This window comes from Choloepus didactylus, chromosome 18, assembly GCF_015220235.1.
Source record: "Choloepus didactylus isolate mChoDid1 chromosome 18, mChoDid1.pri, whole genome shotgun sequence".
Taxonomy (NCBI): domain Eukaryota; kingdom Metazoa; phylum Chordata; class Mammalia; order Pilosa; family Megalonychidae; genus Choloepus; species Choloepus didactylus.
The window spans coordinates 6,660,773-6,678,000 of record NC_051324.1 but is presented as its reverse complement, the minus strand read 5'-3'; the positions used below and the strand labels follow the sequence as shown (position 1 = coordinate 6,678,000).

Genomic DNA, 17,228 nt, shown 5'->3' with positions numbered 1-17,228 from the left:
TGACCCTTCAGCAAGTTTGCTTTCTTCTTCATTCCTTCATTTCTTTATCAATTTCATTTTATATAATGTAGTACTTGCATATTTTTTATTTCTGTCTCCCTTGGTGCCGTAGATAAAGATCATGGACATCCGTGTCCCATTGTTTGCCCGGAGTGGGTTCTCAGGTCCATCTCATTCCAGACTGTTAAGAGTCTGCAGTGGAGGCGTGTCTGTTTTTATGACACATTCCCCAGCTCTTTGGCTTGTCTTTTCTTCTTGCTCCTCTCCTGTTTGACCTGTAACATTGATGTTGCTAATCGGTCTCCCCAGCATCTGGCGTTGTCCAGTTTCACACCATTTTCCTTCCTTTTTTTTTCTTTTCAAATTTTTTTTATTGTCGAATATAGCATATACGTAAAAGCAACAACTTTCCAAGTCCAATTTAACAAGTAGTTAGCAAATTTCAAAGAATATTATGGGTTACAATTCCACAGTTTCAGTTATTTCCTTATTATGAAATATAGCATATATATACAAAAAGGTAATGTCTTACAAAGTATGATTTAACAAGTAGGTATCTGGGAAATTTCCAAAGCTATTATGAGTTATAGTATCATAGTTTTAGTTATTTCCTTATTGCGAAATACAACATATATACAAAAAGGTATAGCTTTCAAATTACAATTTAACAAGTAGCTATAGAACAAATTTCAAAGGATGCTATGGGTTACAGTTTCACCATTTCAATTATTTCTTTTTAACTATTCTAATACCCTAGCAACTAAGAATAAGAAAATTGTATAAATATTCAGTATTCATAATCCTTTGTTAAATTCCATCTTGTCTGTTGCCACCCCTTCACTTTCTCAATCTTAGGAGATATCTAGGCAGGGATAGGAATCCAAGCACGTTTTAAGGTTTTCGGGACTACTGTTGACTTGGGCCTATCATATTGTGGTCATTTGGCATATCTAGGTGAGGCTTGCATAGGAGTAACCTCTAGGACAACCTCCTGAATCTATTTGAATTCTCTTAGCCACTAAAACCTTATTTTGATGCCTTTCTTTTCCCCTTTTGGTCAAAAAGCATTCTCAATCCCTTGGTGCCAGGGTTAGGCACATTCCCAGAATCCATGTCCCACATCGCCAGGAAGGCTCATTCATCTTGGGGGTCCCATCCCACATCAGGAGGAGGGTGATGAATTTATTTGCACAGTTAGGCTTAGAGAAAGTCCACATTTGAGCAACAAAAGAGGTTCTTTGGAGGTGACTCCCAGCATAATTGCAGGTGAGCTTAGCCTCCTCTCTACAGTCATTAGTTTCATCCGAGCAAGCCTCAATATCGAGGGCTTGACTTATATTATGTCCATACTAATCTATCCATAGCTTACATTATTATCACTTAGTTGTACAATCCTCATCACTCTCCATTTTAAACAATTCTCATGACCCAAAACATCTTGTAGCTCTTGTCAGCCCTTAATTATTTGTCCCTGGTGTTTGTGTAGTACTAGTATGGTATTCCTATTAATATAGTCCCTAGTATGCAATATGTAGATTTTTGCCATGTACCCTTCTGTTGTCAACTCTCTGCGCTAGTGTCATACCTGTCTTAGTTTGCTAATGCTGCAGAATGCAAAACACCAGAGACGGATAGGCTTTTATAAAACGGGGGTTTATTTCACTACACAATTACAGTCTTAAGGCCACAAAGCATCCAAGGTAACACATCAGCAATCGGGTACCCTCACCGGAGGATGGCCAATGGCGTCTGGAAAACCTCTGTTAGCTAGGAAGGCAGCTGGCATCTGCTCCAAAGCTCCGGCCTCAAAACGGCTTTCTCTCAGGACGTTCTTCTCTAGCAAGCTTGCTCCTCTTCAAAACATCACTCCCAGCTGCACTCTCTTTCCTCTTTGAGTCAGCTCATTTATATAGCTCCACCGATCAAGGCCCACCCCGAATGGGTGGGGCCACGCCTCCATGGGAACATCTCATTGAAATTATCACCGACAGCTGGGTGGGGCACACTCCAAGCAAATCCAACCAGCACCCAAGGGTCTGCCCCACACAAGACCACAAAGATAATGGCATTTGGGGGACACAATACATTCAAACTGGCACATTCCATCCCCTGGCACCCAAAATGACATTATCTTTCCAAATACACAAAATATATTCATTCCATCACAATATCACAAAAACTTAAATCATTTCAGTAACAACAGTTAAGTACAAAATCCCATCAAAATCAGTTTAGGCGTGGTCAGTCCCAAGGCACAATCTTTCTTTAGCTGTGGATCTGTGAACTTAGAACAAGTTACGTGCTTCCAATATACAAAGGAGGGACATTCATAGGATAAACATTCCCACTGCCATAAGGAGAAACAGTAAGGAAAACAGGGTTAACAGGAGCAAAACAGTTCTTAAAACCCGCAGGACAAACTCCATTAGATTTCAAAGTCCAAGAGTCATTTACAGAACAATGTTGCATTCTTGGGGCTTGAGAGAGCGGGAGCCTAACCCTTCCTAAGGGCCTTTTCAGCAGCCCTTTCCTCTCCAAATGCTTGGGTGAGTGCTCCAACATATCCACACATTGGGGAGACCACCTTCTCGGCCCCACCCTCTTCAAACATCGGGGCAGCTCCCGGATTCCCTTCCATCTCCGGGGCACACGCTCAACCCCTTCAGAACAGTGTGGTGGCAGCCAGGCTCTCCCCAATTCCCTGGGAATGTGCTCCAACCTCTTTGGGACCTGAGGTGGCAAAACTCTTCCAGAGCATCGAGGCAGAAAGCCCGCCTTCGACCTCCAGGGCAAACTCACCCTTTCCATGCATGTGGGCTGCTCCGCTCTCCCAGCCCGAGACCTCCTGACTCCAGACCTCAACCTCCATGGCTCTGTCTTTGAAGAGATTTTTCCTTTAATTTTTTCCTTGTCTGTCTCCTCCAGTCCAGACTGGCAATGGCTCTGTCTATAAAGATCTCGCAAAAATTCTGTTGGCTTTGCATGAAGCACGCAGGGGTCAAAGCCATCAGACAATAGGACTTTCCACAAATCTTTTCTGCTTAACTCCTTTTCCAATCTTGGCTTATACTGAAATGGCGGCTGGGTTCCATGTTTGGTTCCATCCTCACGTTGGGCTGTAGCTTCTGGGATTCCACCCCCTGGAAGCCTGTAATTTTCCAAGACATCAGCTTCTGGTTTCTTTGAACCCAAGAGTTCAGTTCTAAGTTTATCTCTCTCTGCTCGCATTTTACTATAAGCTGCAAGGAGAAGCCAGGATACGTCCTCCACACGTAGTCTGGAGATCTCCTCAGCTAAGTATTCCAGGTTGTTGCTTCCAGATTCTTCCTTCCATCTGACACCAGGACTCAATTTTGCCAAATTCTGTGCCACTTTAAAACAAGGATCACCTTTCTTCCAGTTTACACAACAACACATTCATCATTTCTGCTCAAGTCCTCATCAGAAGTATCTTTAGAGTCCATATTTCCACAAACAGTCTCTTTAAAGCAGTTTTGGCCTTTTCTATCAAGCTCCTCACAACTCTTCCAGAAACTTCCCCTTATCCATTTAAAAAGCCGTTCCAACATGATTGGTATTTGCAACTCAGCAGCAAAAGCACCCCACTTCTCTGGTACCAAAATCTGTCTTAGTTTGCTAATGCTGCAGAATGCAAAACACCAGAGACGGATAGGCTTTTATAAAACGGGGGTTTATTTCACTACACAATTACAGTCTTAAGGCCACAAAGCATCCAAGGTAACACATCAGCAATCGGGTACCCTCACCGGAGGATGGCCAATGGCGTCTGGAAAACCTCTGTTAGCTAGGAAGGCAGCTGGCATCTGCTCCAAAGCTCCGGCCTCAAAACGGCTTTCTCCCAGGACATTTCTCTCTAGCAAGCTTGCTCCTCTTCAAAACATCACTCCCAGCTGCACTCTCTTTCCTCTTTGAGTCAGCTCATTTATATAGCTCCACCGATCAAGGCCCACCCCGAATGGGTGGGGCCACGCCTCCATGGGAACATCTCATTGAAATTATCACCGACAGCTGAGTGGGGCACACTCCAAGCAAATCCAACCAGCACCCAAGGGTCTGTCCCACACAAGACCACAAAGATAATGGCATTTGGGGAACACAATACATTCAAACTGGCACAATACCTTAGTAGTATATCATGCAAGCTCCTGTCTATATTTGTGGTGCTGATCTGTGGGAAACATGCCTTTAAACAACCCCTTTCATTCCTATTCGCCTTCAGTACAGCTTTGATACTTAAAATCCCATTAACAAACAATCATCACCCCTATCCATTACCATACCTTCAAATTTACCATCATTAACATATCTGAACATATCAGATTATCTTCCCCCTTCACTAGCTACTGTCTATCACTAGGTCCCCAATTTTCTTATGTTTCAAAACTGTGATTTTACATTGTTCAGATAGTTCATAGAAGTGGTAGCATACAATACCTCTCATTTTGTGTCTGAATTATTTCACTCAGAATTATTTTTTCAAGGTTCATCCATGTTGCCATATGTTTCAGGACCTTGTTGCTTCTTACTGCTGCATAGTATTCCACCGTATAAATATACCACATTTTGTTGATCTGCTCCTCTGTTGAAGGACACTTGGGTTGCTTCCATCTCTTGGCAGTTGTGAACAGTGCTGCTATGAACATCGGTGTGCAAATGTCTGTTCGTGTCACTGCTGTCAGATCTTCTGGGTATATACTGAGAAGTGGAATTGCTGGATCGTAGGGTATTCAATATCTAGTTTTCTGAGAAACTGCCAAACTGTCTTCCAGAGTGTCTTGTACCATTATACAGTTCCATCACCAGTGAATAAGAGTTTCAATTTCTCCACATCCTCTCTAGCATTTGTAGTTTCTTTTTTGTTTGATGGCAGCCATTCTTATTGGTGTGAGATGATATCTCATTGTGGTCTTGATTTGCATCTCCATAATAGCTAATGAAGATGAACATTTTTTCATGTGTTTTTTAGCCATTTGTATTTCCTCTTTGGAGAAATGTCTTTTCATATCTTTGGCCCATTTTATAATTGGGCTGTTTGTACTATTGTCATTGAGTTGTAGGATTTCTTTATATATGTAAGAAAGATATCAGCCTCTTATCAGATACATGGTTTCCAAATATTTTCTCCCATTGTGTTGGCTGCCTCTTCACCTTTTTGACAAATTCCTTTGAGGTACAGAAGCTTTTGATTTTTGAGTTCCCATTTATCTATTTTTTCTTTCATTGCTTGTGCTTTGGGTATAAGGTCTAAGAAGTGACCTCCTAATGTAAGATCTTGAAGATGTTTCCCTACATTATCTTCTAGGAGTTTTATGGTATTGTCCCTTATATTGAGGTCTTTGATCCACTTTGAGTTAATTTTTGTATAGGGTGTGAGGTAGGGGTCCTCTTTCATTCTTCTGGTTATGGCTACCCAGTCCTCCCAGCCCCATTTGTTGAAGAGACTGTTCTGTTCCAGTTCAGTCGATTAGGGGGCCTTATCAAAAATCAGTCTATGTGGAGGTCTGTTTCCAAACTCTCTATTCAGTTCCATCGATCAATATGTCTACAATACCGTGCTGTATTGACCACTGTAGCTTTATAGTAGCCTTCAAAGTCTGGAAGTGTAAGCCCTCCCAGTTTGTTCTTCTTTTTTAGGATGTTTTTGGCAACTCAGGGGCCCTATCTCTTCCAAATAAATTTGATAACTAGCTTTTCCAAGCCTGCAAAGTAGGTCATTGGAATTTGGATTGGAATTGTGTTCAATCTGTAGGTCAGTTTGGGTAGAACTGACATCTTAACGATATTTCATCTTCCTATCCATGCGCATGGAATATTTTTCCACCTATTTAGGTCCTTTTGTATTTGTTTTAGTAAAATTTTGTAATTTTCTGTGTAGAGGTTTTTTATGTCCTTGGTTAAGTTTATTCCTAGGTACTTGATTTTTTTTAGTTGCTATTGTGAATGGAAATTTTTTTTTTTTTTTGATTGCCTCTTCCGTTAGATCATTACTAGTGTATAGGAACATTCTCCTTCCTTTTATAGGAATTGATCATATCATTTCCGTGTTTAAAATTGTCTAGAGCATGCATACTTCACAGGATGATACTGCTCCCAGGGGTGTGAGTATTGGTTCTTTGGGGGTAAAAAATCTTGGTTATTACAATTTTGTAGCCCTCCAAAGAGTCACAGTATATCAACAATATACACTTGATCTGTGGTGATGACCATCTAGTGATAGTTCTCTACCCATTTCTTATGATCACCTAGATCTGTAACTGTGATATTTGAAAAATATTGGTACCCTTTTAGCGATGAAGAAATAAACAATCACTGGCAAATGAAAATACCCAGTGGTTCAGAGATCATACCGTCCGCAAAATCTGAATATATATTTCCTTGTGAAATTGTCACTGCAAAAATCAAGGGGGGAAGTGTAAGAAGGGAATAATTTAAATTCAGGAAAGGTTATTTTCAAATTGTACACCTGATTTCTGAATTAAATGGGAAAAATTGCTGGCACATAGTAGATTGGGGATTGCAGGTTAACTAAATGTGAATGTAGGTAACACCTTTGAGTTAATCTTCCAGAGGAAAGCGATAAAGAGATGAAGGTGAGGCATATATTGAGACATGAAGGAAAAACCCAGGATATTCCATTTAATTGACAGTAGGCAAACAAGAAATTCCCTTTATCTGAAGGAAAACTTAAGTCCACACAGTGAAGGTAGATGAAATAGAAAAACAAGAAACCTAAAGGGCATACTGGACCAAATTAACCAGCAGTTAATGTGAAGGTATATTGTGAGTTTTTTTGGTGTGGTTTTATTTCGTTTTGTTTGTTTGTTTGTTTGTTTTTGTTTTTGTTTTTGTTGTAGTTGTGTGTTTTTGCATTTCAAAGATAAAGAAAGCTTGACAAGCCTTTAATTAAAACATGTGCATGCAAATATACATACCAGTGTAGGAAGATACAAAATCAGGGGAATAACTGGAGAGTAGAGAAACAGCTATAAAATGATGAATGTGGCCACTTCCGATTATTTTGGTAGATGAGCTAGCTTGGACAATACTTGCATCGAAGCAACTAAAATATTGGATAAAAAATTTCAACATGTCCTTTTAAGTATATCACGAGTTAGTATAAAACTAAGGAATCCACAAGCTCTAAAACGAAATGAGATCAGGAATTATGGGAGGTACGGCAGTGTCAGAGTTATTTCTTTCCTTAAGAGTTTCTATGGCTCTGGAGAACTCGGGCTTCTGCTTTGACGACTGCAAGGGGTATAGGAGATGACAAATAAAGCCCAGAGCCCACCTTTCGTGGAGAATCTAACAGCCCCGTATGAAGTTGAGATCCTAAAGGGTTTTGCCCACATTGTAAAGGGGAATGAGAAATAAAGCTTCGTATGCAGGAAAGGATGGCCAGGAAACATGCCTGTCTGGACCCTGGAACTGAGAGCGGCACAAATCCAAAATTAGAGGCCCACCCCCAAGTGGGCTTGCTATCTGAATTCATAATAAGTGTGTTGTCCAAAATACCTCAAGCAAGTTGGCAAGATCCCCAGATGACTGGCAGAAGCAAAAGCAAATCCTTTCTGGAGGAATTTAACTTCAATCTAGGACTCAAAGAATTCCCAAAGAGAAAGTTAAAAAGAATATGAATAGTTCATACGTAAAAAATTGCAACACTCACACAGGCAGTGACACGACAACGTCAGAAATAGATCTGTGAAGACTTCCGATATTAGAATGATCAGAAACAAATAATTTATCATAAGCTTAAATTAAAATGAAGAAGCTTGGAAATGCAAGTAAGGAACAGAGATTTATAAAGAACAAAATAAGACCTGTAGAAATGAAAGATACAAACTAAAATATCTGATAGCTGGATAAAACACCAGGTTAGATATAACTGAAAAGGTAGAACTTTCTGCGATAATGGAAATGTTTTATACTCTGTTCTGTTCAGTGTGGTACCATCAGCCGTGTGATCTATTGATCACTCAAAATATGGCTAAATCTGACTAAGGAGATACTTTTTAATTTTAATTGTAATGAATCAGATTGGCGGCTACCTTACTGGTCAGTCCGAATAAGCACTGACAGCAGTCCTGACGCCAGCAGAGATTCTGAAACAAGATAGTCGATGTTAATCATGACTTGGTTTGAGATTTCCAGTCATGGCATGGTGAGTTTATATATACACAAGCACGGTTTCCTGCTGCACACAGTGAAGGTAGATGAAATATAAAAACAGAAAACCTAAAGGGCATAGCAGTCTTACAAAGAAAAGTAACAAGTTTGTGTAACAAAAGTACAACAGGAATACTTATAAAATGGTATGGATGTCTGAAGCCGTGGGCTTGCTGCACTCCAGTTCCACATGCAGTCAGCGGCAGCTGGGACATTACTGCCTGTAGGCTCCCAGTTCTGCAAGTGCTCCTTTCTGAACAGGGGGCCGACCAATCGGGCTCATCCCTTAGAAGTCAGGATCCTGGGAGTGAGAAAATGCTGATGGTAATCACTGCCTCAGTGTTAATCACTGTCACAGCTTTATGCACGTTGCAGGACTAGAAAAGAAAAAGGATCTAGATACTGTTTTTGCAACCAGGGGACTGGATCTGTAATAGTCCTTGAATCAACACAAGACTGGATCTTAAAAGGTTCATTGTAGGATCTTTTTCTACTAGCAGCTCTGTTATGATGAGGCAACTGGGAAACTGTATGTTGTATTTATAGCTCCTGGCTCCTTGTACATAGTACACACTCAAATATTTGTTGAAAAAATAAATGGCATGCAAGGAGGGTGTCCTAGTTTGCTAATGCTGGAGAATGCAAAACACCAGAGATGGATAGGCTTTTATAAAATGGGGGTTTATTTCACTACACAGTTACAGTCTTAAGGCCACAAAGCGTCCAAGGTAACACCTCAGCAATCGGGTACCTTCACCGGAGGATGGCCAATGGTGTCCGGAAAACCTCTGCTAGCTAGGAAGGCAGCTGGCGTCTGCTCCAAAGCTCCGGCCTCAAAACGGCTTTCTCCCAGGACGTTCCTCTCTAGCAAGCTTGCTCCTCTTCAAAACATCACTCCCAGCTGCACTCTCTTTTCTCTCTTTGAGTCAGCTCATTTATATAGCTCCACCTATCAAGGCCCACCCCGAATGGGTGGGGCCACGCCTCCATGGGAACATCTCATCAGAATCATTGCCCACAGCTGGGTGGGGCACATTTCAAGCAAATCCAACCATCACCAAAACGTCTGCCCCACACAAGACCACAAAGATAATGGCATTTGGGGGACACAATACATTCAAACTGGCACAGAGGGTAAGCACACTTAATGTACTCACTTATGAGTACACAGCACCAACTACAAAAGGCATGGGAAAGAATACAGCTCTGAGTTCAGAAACGGATGAAATATATTGCCAGTATTATTTAACTTTTGATAGTGAAATATTTAATGGAGGTTGGAAGAGAGTGGTGATTAAGACACGGGCTAAGATAGATCAGATGAATGCAATTAAAAATGAAAATATGTCTGGCAGCTTGCATTAGACAAGGTAGAATTCAAGGGGAAAATATCACTAGGGCAAAGGGTTTCATATATTGACCCCCCAAAAAAGGGAGTCCTTAGTGAAATTGTACTGTTGGAAAGCTTTTGAATCAAATTACACATAGTTGAAATACAGAGTACAAAAGTCTTTAAAATGTAAAGATAAATTTAGTAAGATTCATTTAGAATTTACCTTCCAGGGTTTCTGGTTTCTTTTGGGAAGGGGAGTGTCTCTCTCTAAATATATTTGTATATATTTAGAAAAACATACATACATTCACACATACATATATATATACACATACACACATAGTTTATATGTAATATATATTTATTTACATACACATTTTTATACCTGCATATACATTCATATATTTAAGTATGTAATATTCTATCTTGTAGCTATATCATGATTTTCTAGTCAGTCCTCAACAATAAACTTGTTTCTAATTTTTCATGAATGATTCTACAATGAATATCCTAAGATTATAAATTGTTTAATTTTTTTGTGTATTCTTTTCTATGTTTGACAGGTTTTCTGCTTTGTTAGTATATATCTGAAAGACAAAAACTACTTGGTTCTTTGTAATATTTCATTTATGAAAATAAAAATACCTGGGTAAATGTGTCTCCATTTTAATAATCTTATTTTTATGTTATTTTAGCCTTACAAAGGATGAATCCAAAAGGCCAAAGTATAAAGAACTTCTGGTGCGTATGGAACTGTGGGAATTTTGGATAGTTCCTCACCCCCGAATCCTCCTAGCATGGTAGTTAACCAAGCAAGCAGTAGGCTTCTCTGTCGTAGACAAACATCTTGGCCTTAGCTGATATATTTTTTAATGTTTTAAACAAAGATATTTGGAAAGTGAAAATTTGTAGTAATAAGTTACCAGCTAAATTCTCATGGAAACATTTGGCCTTGACATGTTATAAAAATTACTCCAAGGACTTCCGATACTCACTTTACCAAGTCCGTTTTCCCACTCCATAGTCCATGTACATGTAACACATCCATAAGAGAAAGTTAGCGAGAAGCTTATTTATTGCATTTATTCTGCCTTTATTAAAAGCTTTTACACAAATTTACCTATCATACGGACATTTTCCTTGTCTTTGAAAGTTCTCACCCGCTCCATGGAACTTGGATGTTTTAAGCAGTTCACTGAATGTGATCTAGGCAGTGAAGAAAGTACTGTGATCAGTAATGTGGGAATATTTTAAGAAAAGCCCCACTTGGCTTGTCACCCGTAGCTTCCAGCTCTCCAAGGATGTTAGGCTAAGCGTGTAGTCAACCCCGGCAATGAACATAGCCAGTCAGCGTAGCTAGGAAAGCTTTGAAAGAAAACTACTATTAGAGTTGGAGTATCAAAAGGATGGTTTGGGAGGCAGATATAAGGCTATCAGTTCTGGAGAGTACAGGTTGTTTGCACAGTAAGTTCATAGGGTAGATTTCTATGGGATACTTTCTAGCATGGAAGACAGAAGGATTGGAACTGAAAACCATTTTGTAAGAACCTTCTCTCGCTGCAGATAAGGGAGATGGGGGATTGGATCGTGTGCCTGTGTCCCAAGAGCACTGGCAACTGGTATGCATGTAGTTCTCGGCTCTCAGATGGTGGCAGAGGCACCAGTTAGGTTTTGTGCTGAGGAACAGTTCTGCTCTCTGCCTCGACTAATACTCCCTGGGTGTACGGATAAGTTTCCAGACCTCGCTGCCAGGGTGGCACCTCTAAACCAGAACGCTGTGTAGGCATGCCCACACCCACTCACATGTCTGCATGAAATAAAGGCCGTATTTGCCTCTCTCAACTTGTGCCGCTACCATTTTTTGATAGCCATATGTTGAGAGACTTTGGTTCTATATTATATGAAAATTGGGATAAGGTCAGGGTGGGTTCTGATACTAAATTCTAATATATATAATTTTTTTTTTTCATTTTTCTTGCAGAAACATCCCTTTATTTTGATGTATGAAGAACGTACCGTAGAGGTCGCATCCTATGTTTGTAAAATCCTGGATCAAATGCCAGCTACTCCCAGCTCTCCCATGTATGTCGACTGATAGCGCTGCTACATCAGACTCTAGAAAAAAGGGCTGAGAGGAAGCAAGATGTCAAGAATTTTCATCCCTTATCACAGTGTTTTTATTGCTCGCCCAGACACCATGTGCAATAAGATTGGTGTTCGTTTCCATCATGTCTGTATGCTCCTGTCACCTAGAACGTGCATCCCTGTAGTACCCGATTGATCACACGGTGTTAGTGCTGGTCAGAGAGATCTCGTCCTGCTCTTTCGTGATGAACATGTTCATGAAATGTGGAAGTCAGTACGATCAATTTGTTGACTGTGATTAGATCACATCTTAAATTCACTTCTAAACTCAAAACCTGGAGATGCAGCTACCGGACGGTATTCTGCAAGACTTGCGGATACTGGAAGAACGCGGCGATGTAGGTTCTGTGTCTGAACACAGAGACTCGGGCTTGAGCAAGAAGACACGTTGCCTTCTGGAGCAGGGAGACAACGGAGGAATTTACTTTCTTCACCAAGTGCAATAGATTTACTGATTTGATATTCTGTTGCTTTACAGTCACAGTCGATGTTTGGGGATCGATGTGCTCAGCCAAATTTCCTGTTTGAAATATCATGTTAAATTAGAATGAATTTATCTTTACCAAAAACCATGTTGCGTTCAAAGAGATGAACATTAAAATGTTGAGACAGGACAGAATGTGTTCTTTTCTCCTTTACCAGTCCTTCTACTCTTCGTTGGGAAGACTCAGGAGTCTGCCACTTGTCAAAGAAGGTGCTGATCATAAGAATTTCTTCTCATTCTCAGAATTCAGTGTGCTGCCAACTTGATGTTCCACCTGCCACAGACTACCAGGACTGAAAGAAGAAATAGTACAGAGGGCAAAGTTTACAGATGTTTTTAATTCTAATAGCTTATCCGGAACAACTTGTAGCAGCTATGTATTTCCCCTTGATCCGAAGCCTGATACTTTAGCCATCATAACTCACTAACAGGGAGAAGTAGCTGGTAGCAATGTGCCTTGAATGATTACATAAAGATTCTTACAGGCAGCAAAAGACCAAATCTCAGTTGTTTGCTTCTTGCCATCACTGGTCCAGGTCTTCAGTTTCTGAATCTCTTTCCCTTCCCACGTGATCTGTTGCCGTTATGCGGCTTATGCTTATACCACTATTTCCCCTTTTTTTCTATATCAAAAACCTTTATAATTACCAGGGATGTTCCTTACCAAGGATTTTTAGCCCCAACTATCTCCTATGCTCTAATATTGAAAAGGCTGAGAAAAGTGGGGCCCAGCTGATGTGGGTGATGAAGTGGCGTCTTTTCTAGAGAAACACTTTATCAGATGAGGATCTGAAATGGCATTTTTTTAATTTTAGATAAGCTCATCACCTGCTAGAATCTCTAGCAGGTCACCTTTCTTGGTATTGAAATTCTTACTAGCTATACAAATAAAACCCAGAACAGTTGTAAGAGGCCATTTAAATTTGTCTTTTGCTCTGCTTCACTCACCCATTAGCCAGGTTCTCCGTAGGTTTCGCTCTGGCCTCCCTGGCTCTGAACGTCAGGCTTTGTTTAATCGTTCAGCAGCACTGTGAGTGGCTCAAGCATGCTGGAGTATAAAACAGCCCTGGTCTGAGATGCAGGTGATGCCATTACAGAACCAATTTGTGGCGTGTGTTGCTGTGTCTCCCAGAGAGACAGCCATAAATACTATAAAACAATAGAGAATGGTGCTGTTTAAAGTTACATCCCTGTAAATTTCAGAATTCAAAAATGATTTATCTCTTTGGTCCGCTTGCCTAATTGTCCTCTCTCCTCCCCCATGGCAGCCTAGACCTTAGACTTCCCAGTGTCCTGAGAGGAGGCGTTGTTATATGCCCTCCTTCGGCCACACCAAGCCGCCATCCTCCACCGCTCCCAAGGACTCAAGAGGAATTTTGTTTCTCTGTTGTCAACTCCCCATCTGGCTCAGCACAGGGTCACTTTGCCATTATGCAAATGGAGATAAAAGCAATTCTGACTGTCCAGGAGCTACTCTGATCGTTCTATTGTGTGGATGACCACATAAAAAGGCAATTTTAGTGTATTAATCATAGATTATTATAAACTATAAATTTAAGGGCAAGGAGTTTATTACAATGTATCTTTATTAAAACAAAAGGGTGTATAGTGTTCACAAACTGTGAAAATAGTGTAAGAACTGTACATTGTGAGCTCTGGTTATTTTTCTCTTGTACCATAGAAAAATGTATAAAAATTATCAAAAAGCTAATGTGCAGGGATATTGCCTTATTTGTCTGTAAAAATGGAGCTCAGTAACATAACTGCTTCTTGGAGCTTTGGAATATTTTATCCTGTATTCTTGTTTGAATTCTTCCTCTATTTAAGATATATACATGGAATCGAAGTGTTTATGTAATAGTTCTATCCTTTTGCCTGCAGGTCAGTTGTAATAAATCTAGGATGTGATGATGACTTTGTAATTTTATTTTCTGAGGTCAGACCCTAAGAGGGTAAAATCAAGTAAATTCCATTAAATTATCTCTGTATTTCACATTGGGAAAAATTACATCCTTCCAGAAGTGTTTATGGCTTCTTTCTTTTTCTCCTTCCTTCTCGTGGTTGCTATATCTCTGCTTATTCTTCCTGAAACCACAGATGTATCTGTGAAGCGTCAGCTTTGCTCTCTGTTTGGGCAGGTGCAATGCGGGGTCCCTTCACGCTTGATCTTTGTTGGTTGCCTGGACCTGCCCAGCTTTCTTAGTGGGAGAGGAAGAGGGTGCTGTTCTTCAGCCTGAGCTGTGGTGGGGAGACAGCTTTAAGAACCCAGGCTGCCGTGGACCCCGTACATAACTGCCAGCCATGCCTTCTGCTCCTGGAGCTGTGGCTCGTGGCTGCCAGGTGAGCAGTAGTTGTCAGCTTAGGTTGTGATCACTCACTGCTACCTAAAAGAGAGGGGCAGGGAGGAGATCTGTGGGTAAAAAACCTGTGGAGTTTAGACCTGGTCGTCGTAGGGGTGGGAGGACAATGGGGGTGAACAAGAAGCCAAGGAAACTTGGGAACTGTCGAGAGAACTTGGGCGATCCAGGGCTGAACTCGTGTGTTACACTACCACCTCCCTGTCGTTGATCACATTCTGACTCGTAGGTCAAATACTAATGCAGCCCCTGGCCGTTTTTCTGTGGCTGTTCCTAACTTGGTCTGAGGTACAGAAAATGCCATTATAGACCCCAAGGTGATAAGTATCAGACATTTTCCAGACAAGGGTGTGGCTGTAGAAATCTTGGCCTTTCCTGCCAAGCCTTTCTCCACTAAGGGAATGATCTCCCAAAGTTTCCAGATCCCCCCTGAGCACCGTCTTCTTTTCAGGTGATCCCAAGTACAGCCTACTTGTAAGTATGGTAGAGAAAAAAAGGCCTAGAGAAGTGAAATTCTAGCTCAGATAGCTGCTATAGTAGGGGGCAGAGCTGAGATTCTCATCCAAGGAGAATCTTGGACTCTGTGTCCTGGGGCACTGGCTGCCCTGTCTCCGAGGTCCAGAGATGGTTTGTACCCTCAGCTCTTGGTCAGGGCTGTGCGCTCCAGTCACACCCACCAACTCTGCGCTTATTACATGGGATGTAAGGAACAGGGAACCTAAAATCTATTGTTCTTGAACTTGTTGGCTCTCTAAAAATCCTCAGGTGATTAAGGAAAAATCTAATCAGCAATAGTAACTCTGTTCTTAGGAAAACCACGTGTAAGAACCACGTGTGATGGGAAGTTGATAGTAGACTATGTTGTATGAGGAAGACCTTTGCTATGTGAAACATCATCTTCTGTCTGGGAATTTACTATGGACTGAAGTGATGCATTTCTTGGTCCTACGCATCTTTAGGGTAGGTAAATGAATATCTAGGAATTTTCATCTCAAACCTTAAAATCATTGCAAGGGCCAGTGGTTCAGTTTCTTTTTGTGATAACATTTTCTGTTTTTTTTTTTTTTGGACGATATGCCAAAATTTATACTACTTAGATGTAAAATATCCTGCTATTTAAAATTGTTAACCCATGTAGCATAGGGGATAGTCACAGTTGAGTAATTGTTGCATAACGAATCAAATTTCTATCTGCATTTGAAATTTATATCTGCATATGCATTTTGCTGAAATACTGTGTTTTTCATAGCACATTTACACGGATTTAATGCAAACTAAACTCTTTGAGGTAGACGGACAGTCTTGTTGCCTCAGTCCTACACACAGGGTAAAAGTTCTAAATAATTAGGTAATTTGCTTAAGGTAATAAATTCATCAATAGGGCAAATAGACCTCATTTCTCTTGATGCTTTGTTGGGAATCTTTTTTTTGAAACTTTGTATATCCTATTCGACAATGTGATGAATTGCAGGGTTTGATTATAAAAAGGCTAGGTTGTATGTGTGTGTGTGAAGCAAAGGCTTGTTATATATACACATGATTCTTGCCCATTTCGTAAACTGTACATTATCTCCAGTCCATGGAACCATTGATGAAAACATTTTTTTTATTCCTCTGGAAAAATGCCTTTAGCACTTTTAATCCCAAATGGTATTTCAGAGCTTGATTTCTTACTTTGTTCACAAGATTTTATCCCAGCCACTTTTGCCTATTTCTAGAAATTCAGTCCATTTTCAAGACATGAAGAGTTGCTTCAGTTGAGGACAGAAAAAAAGTGTAAGAACTTTTTAGGATCAACGTGTGTTCTTGAGGTCAGGGCCTTTCTTTGAAACTAGCCTTCTGATCCATCCTCTTCACCTTCCACTTCCCGTTAGCAACCATGTTCTTTTGATTCTGTCTCCTAATTATCTCTTTTCTCTCTCTTTCCATTTCTATTACACGCTCATTTCTTACCTTATATTTCTGCCTGCTAAACTGGACTTCCCTGCCTCTGGTTTTGTTCCTCTCCATTCCATCCCACTATTCTCCTTAATCTTTCTAAAATGCTCATCTAATCATGTGATTCTTCTGTCTAAAATTATTTTATTAGTCCCTGGGACCTGCATGATAAAGGTCAAACTCTTAGACTTTTAGATATTGAGTTTTATTTAATCCTCAACACATGAATAGGAACTATCATCTCCATTTTAATGACAAGGAAATTGCTTACTGAGTTTAGCAGTTCGCCTGCAGTAACGCGTAATTGATGAGGAATCTGGAAGGGTTGGAAGTAGGGCGAGAGTCTGTGAAGGTGAACAGGGTCATGACCCTCGGGAATTACACATCATGCCAAGGACGTTGGACTTAATCTCCTAAGTGCTGGAGAACCGTACAGGATTTTAAGCAAGGAAATGTTTTGATCTTATTTGTACTTCAGAAATAGCATTTCAGTGACTGCGTAGGCTGAAATAGACAAGGGGAGATTCGAAGACCAATCAGGAAACTTGCAGTCTTCTAAGCAGATGTTGAGTTGTGTTGGGGGAATCAAAGTCATGAGATCAGGGATGGAGAGGAGAGGGCTGGAGATACTTCAGGGGTGAAATTAGCTAGATTGGTTCCTGATCCAAACATGTGGGGTAAAGAAGCAGGGAGGAGACATCCGCAGTAATGCTGTTTTCTGGCTTGGGTGATTTGAGTTGTTTATACAACCTGTTGTGCCATTCACAACCTTTCATGGTTT

The 17,228-nt window shown here is 40.6% G+C and overlaps 1 protein-coding gene across 2 annotated transcripts in view; it reads left to right on the top strand.

Moving 5' to 3' along the window:
• Window positions 1–14,066, top strand: part of MAP2K4 (mitogen-activated protein kinase kinase 4) — a 136,386-nt gene extending 122,320 nt beyond the window's left edge. For both annotated transcript variants that reach the window (XM_037808528.1, XM_037808527.1), the window contains 2 exons: window positions 10,219–10,264; window positions 11,505–14,066. In XM_037808528.1, the coding sequence (XP_037664456.1) occupies window positions 10,219–10,264; window positions 11,505–11,618 (160 nt within the window). In that variant the 3' untranslated portion in view covers window positions 11,619–14,066. The remainder of the gene's footprint in view (window positions 1–10,218; window positions 10,265–11,504) is intronic.
• The last annotated feature ends 3,162 nt before the right edge of the window (window positions 14,067–17,228 follow it).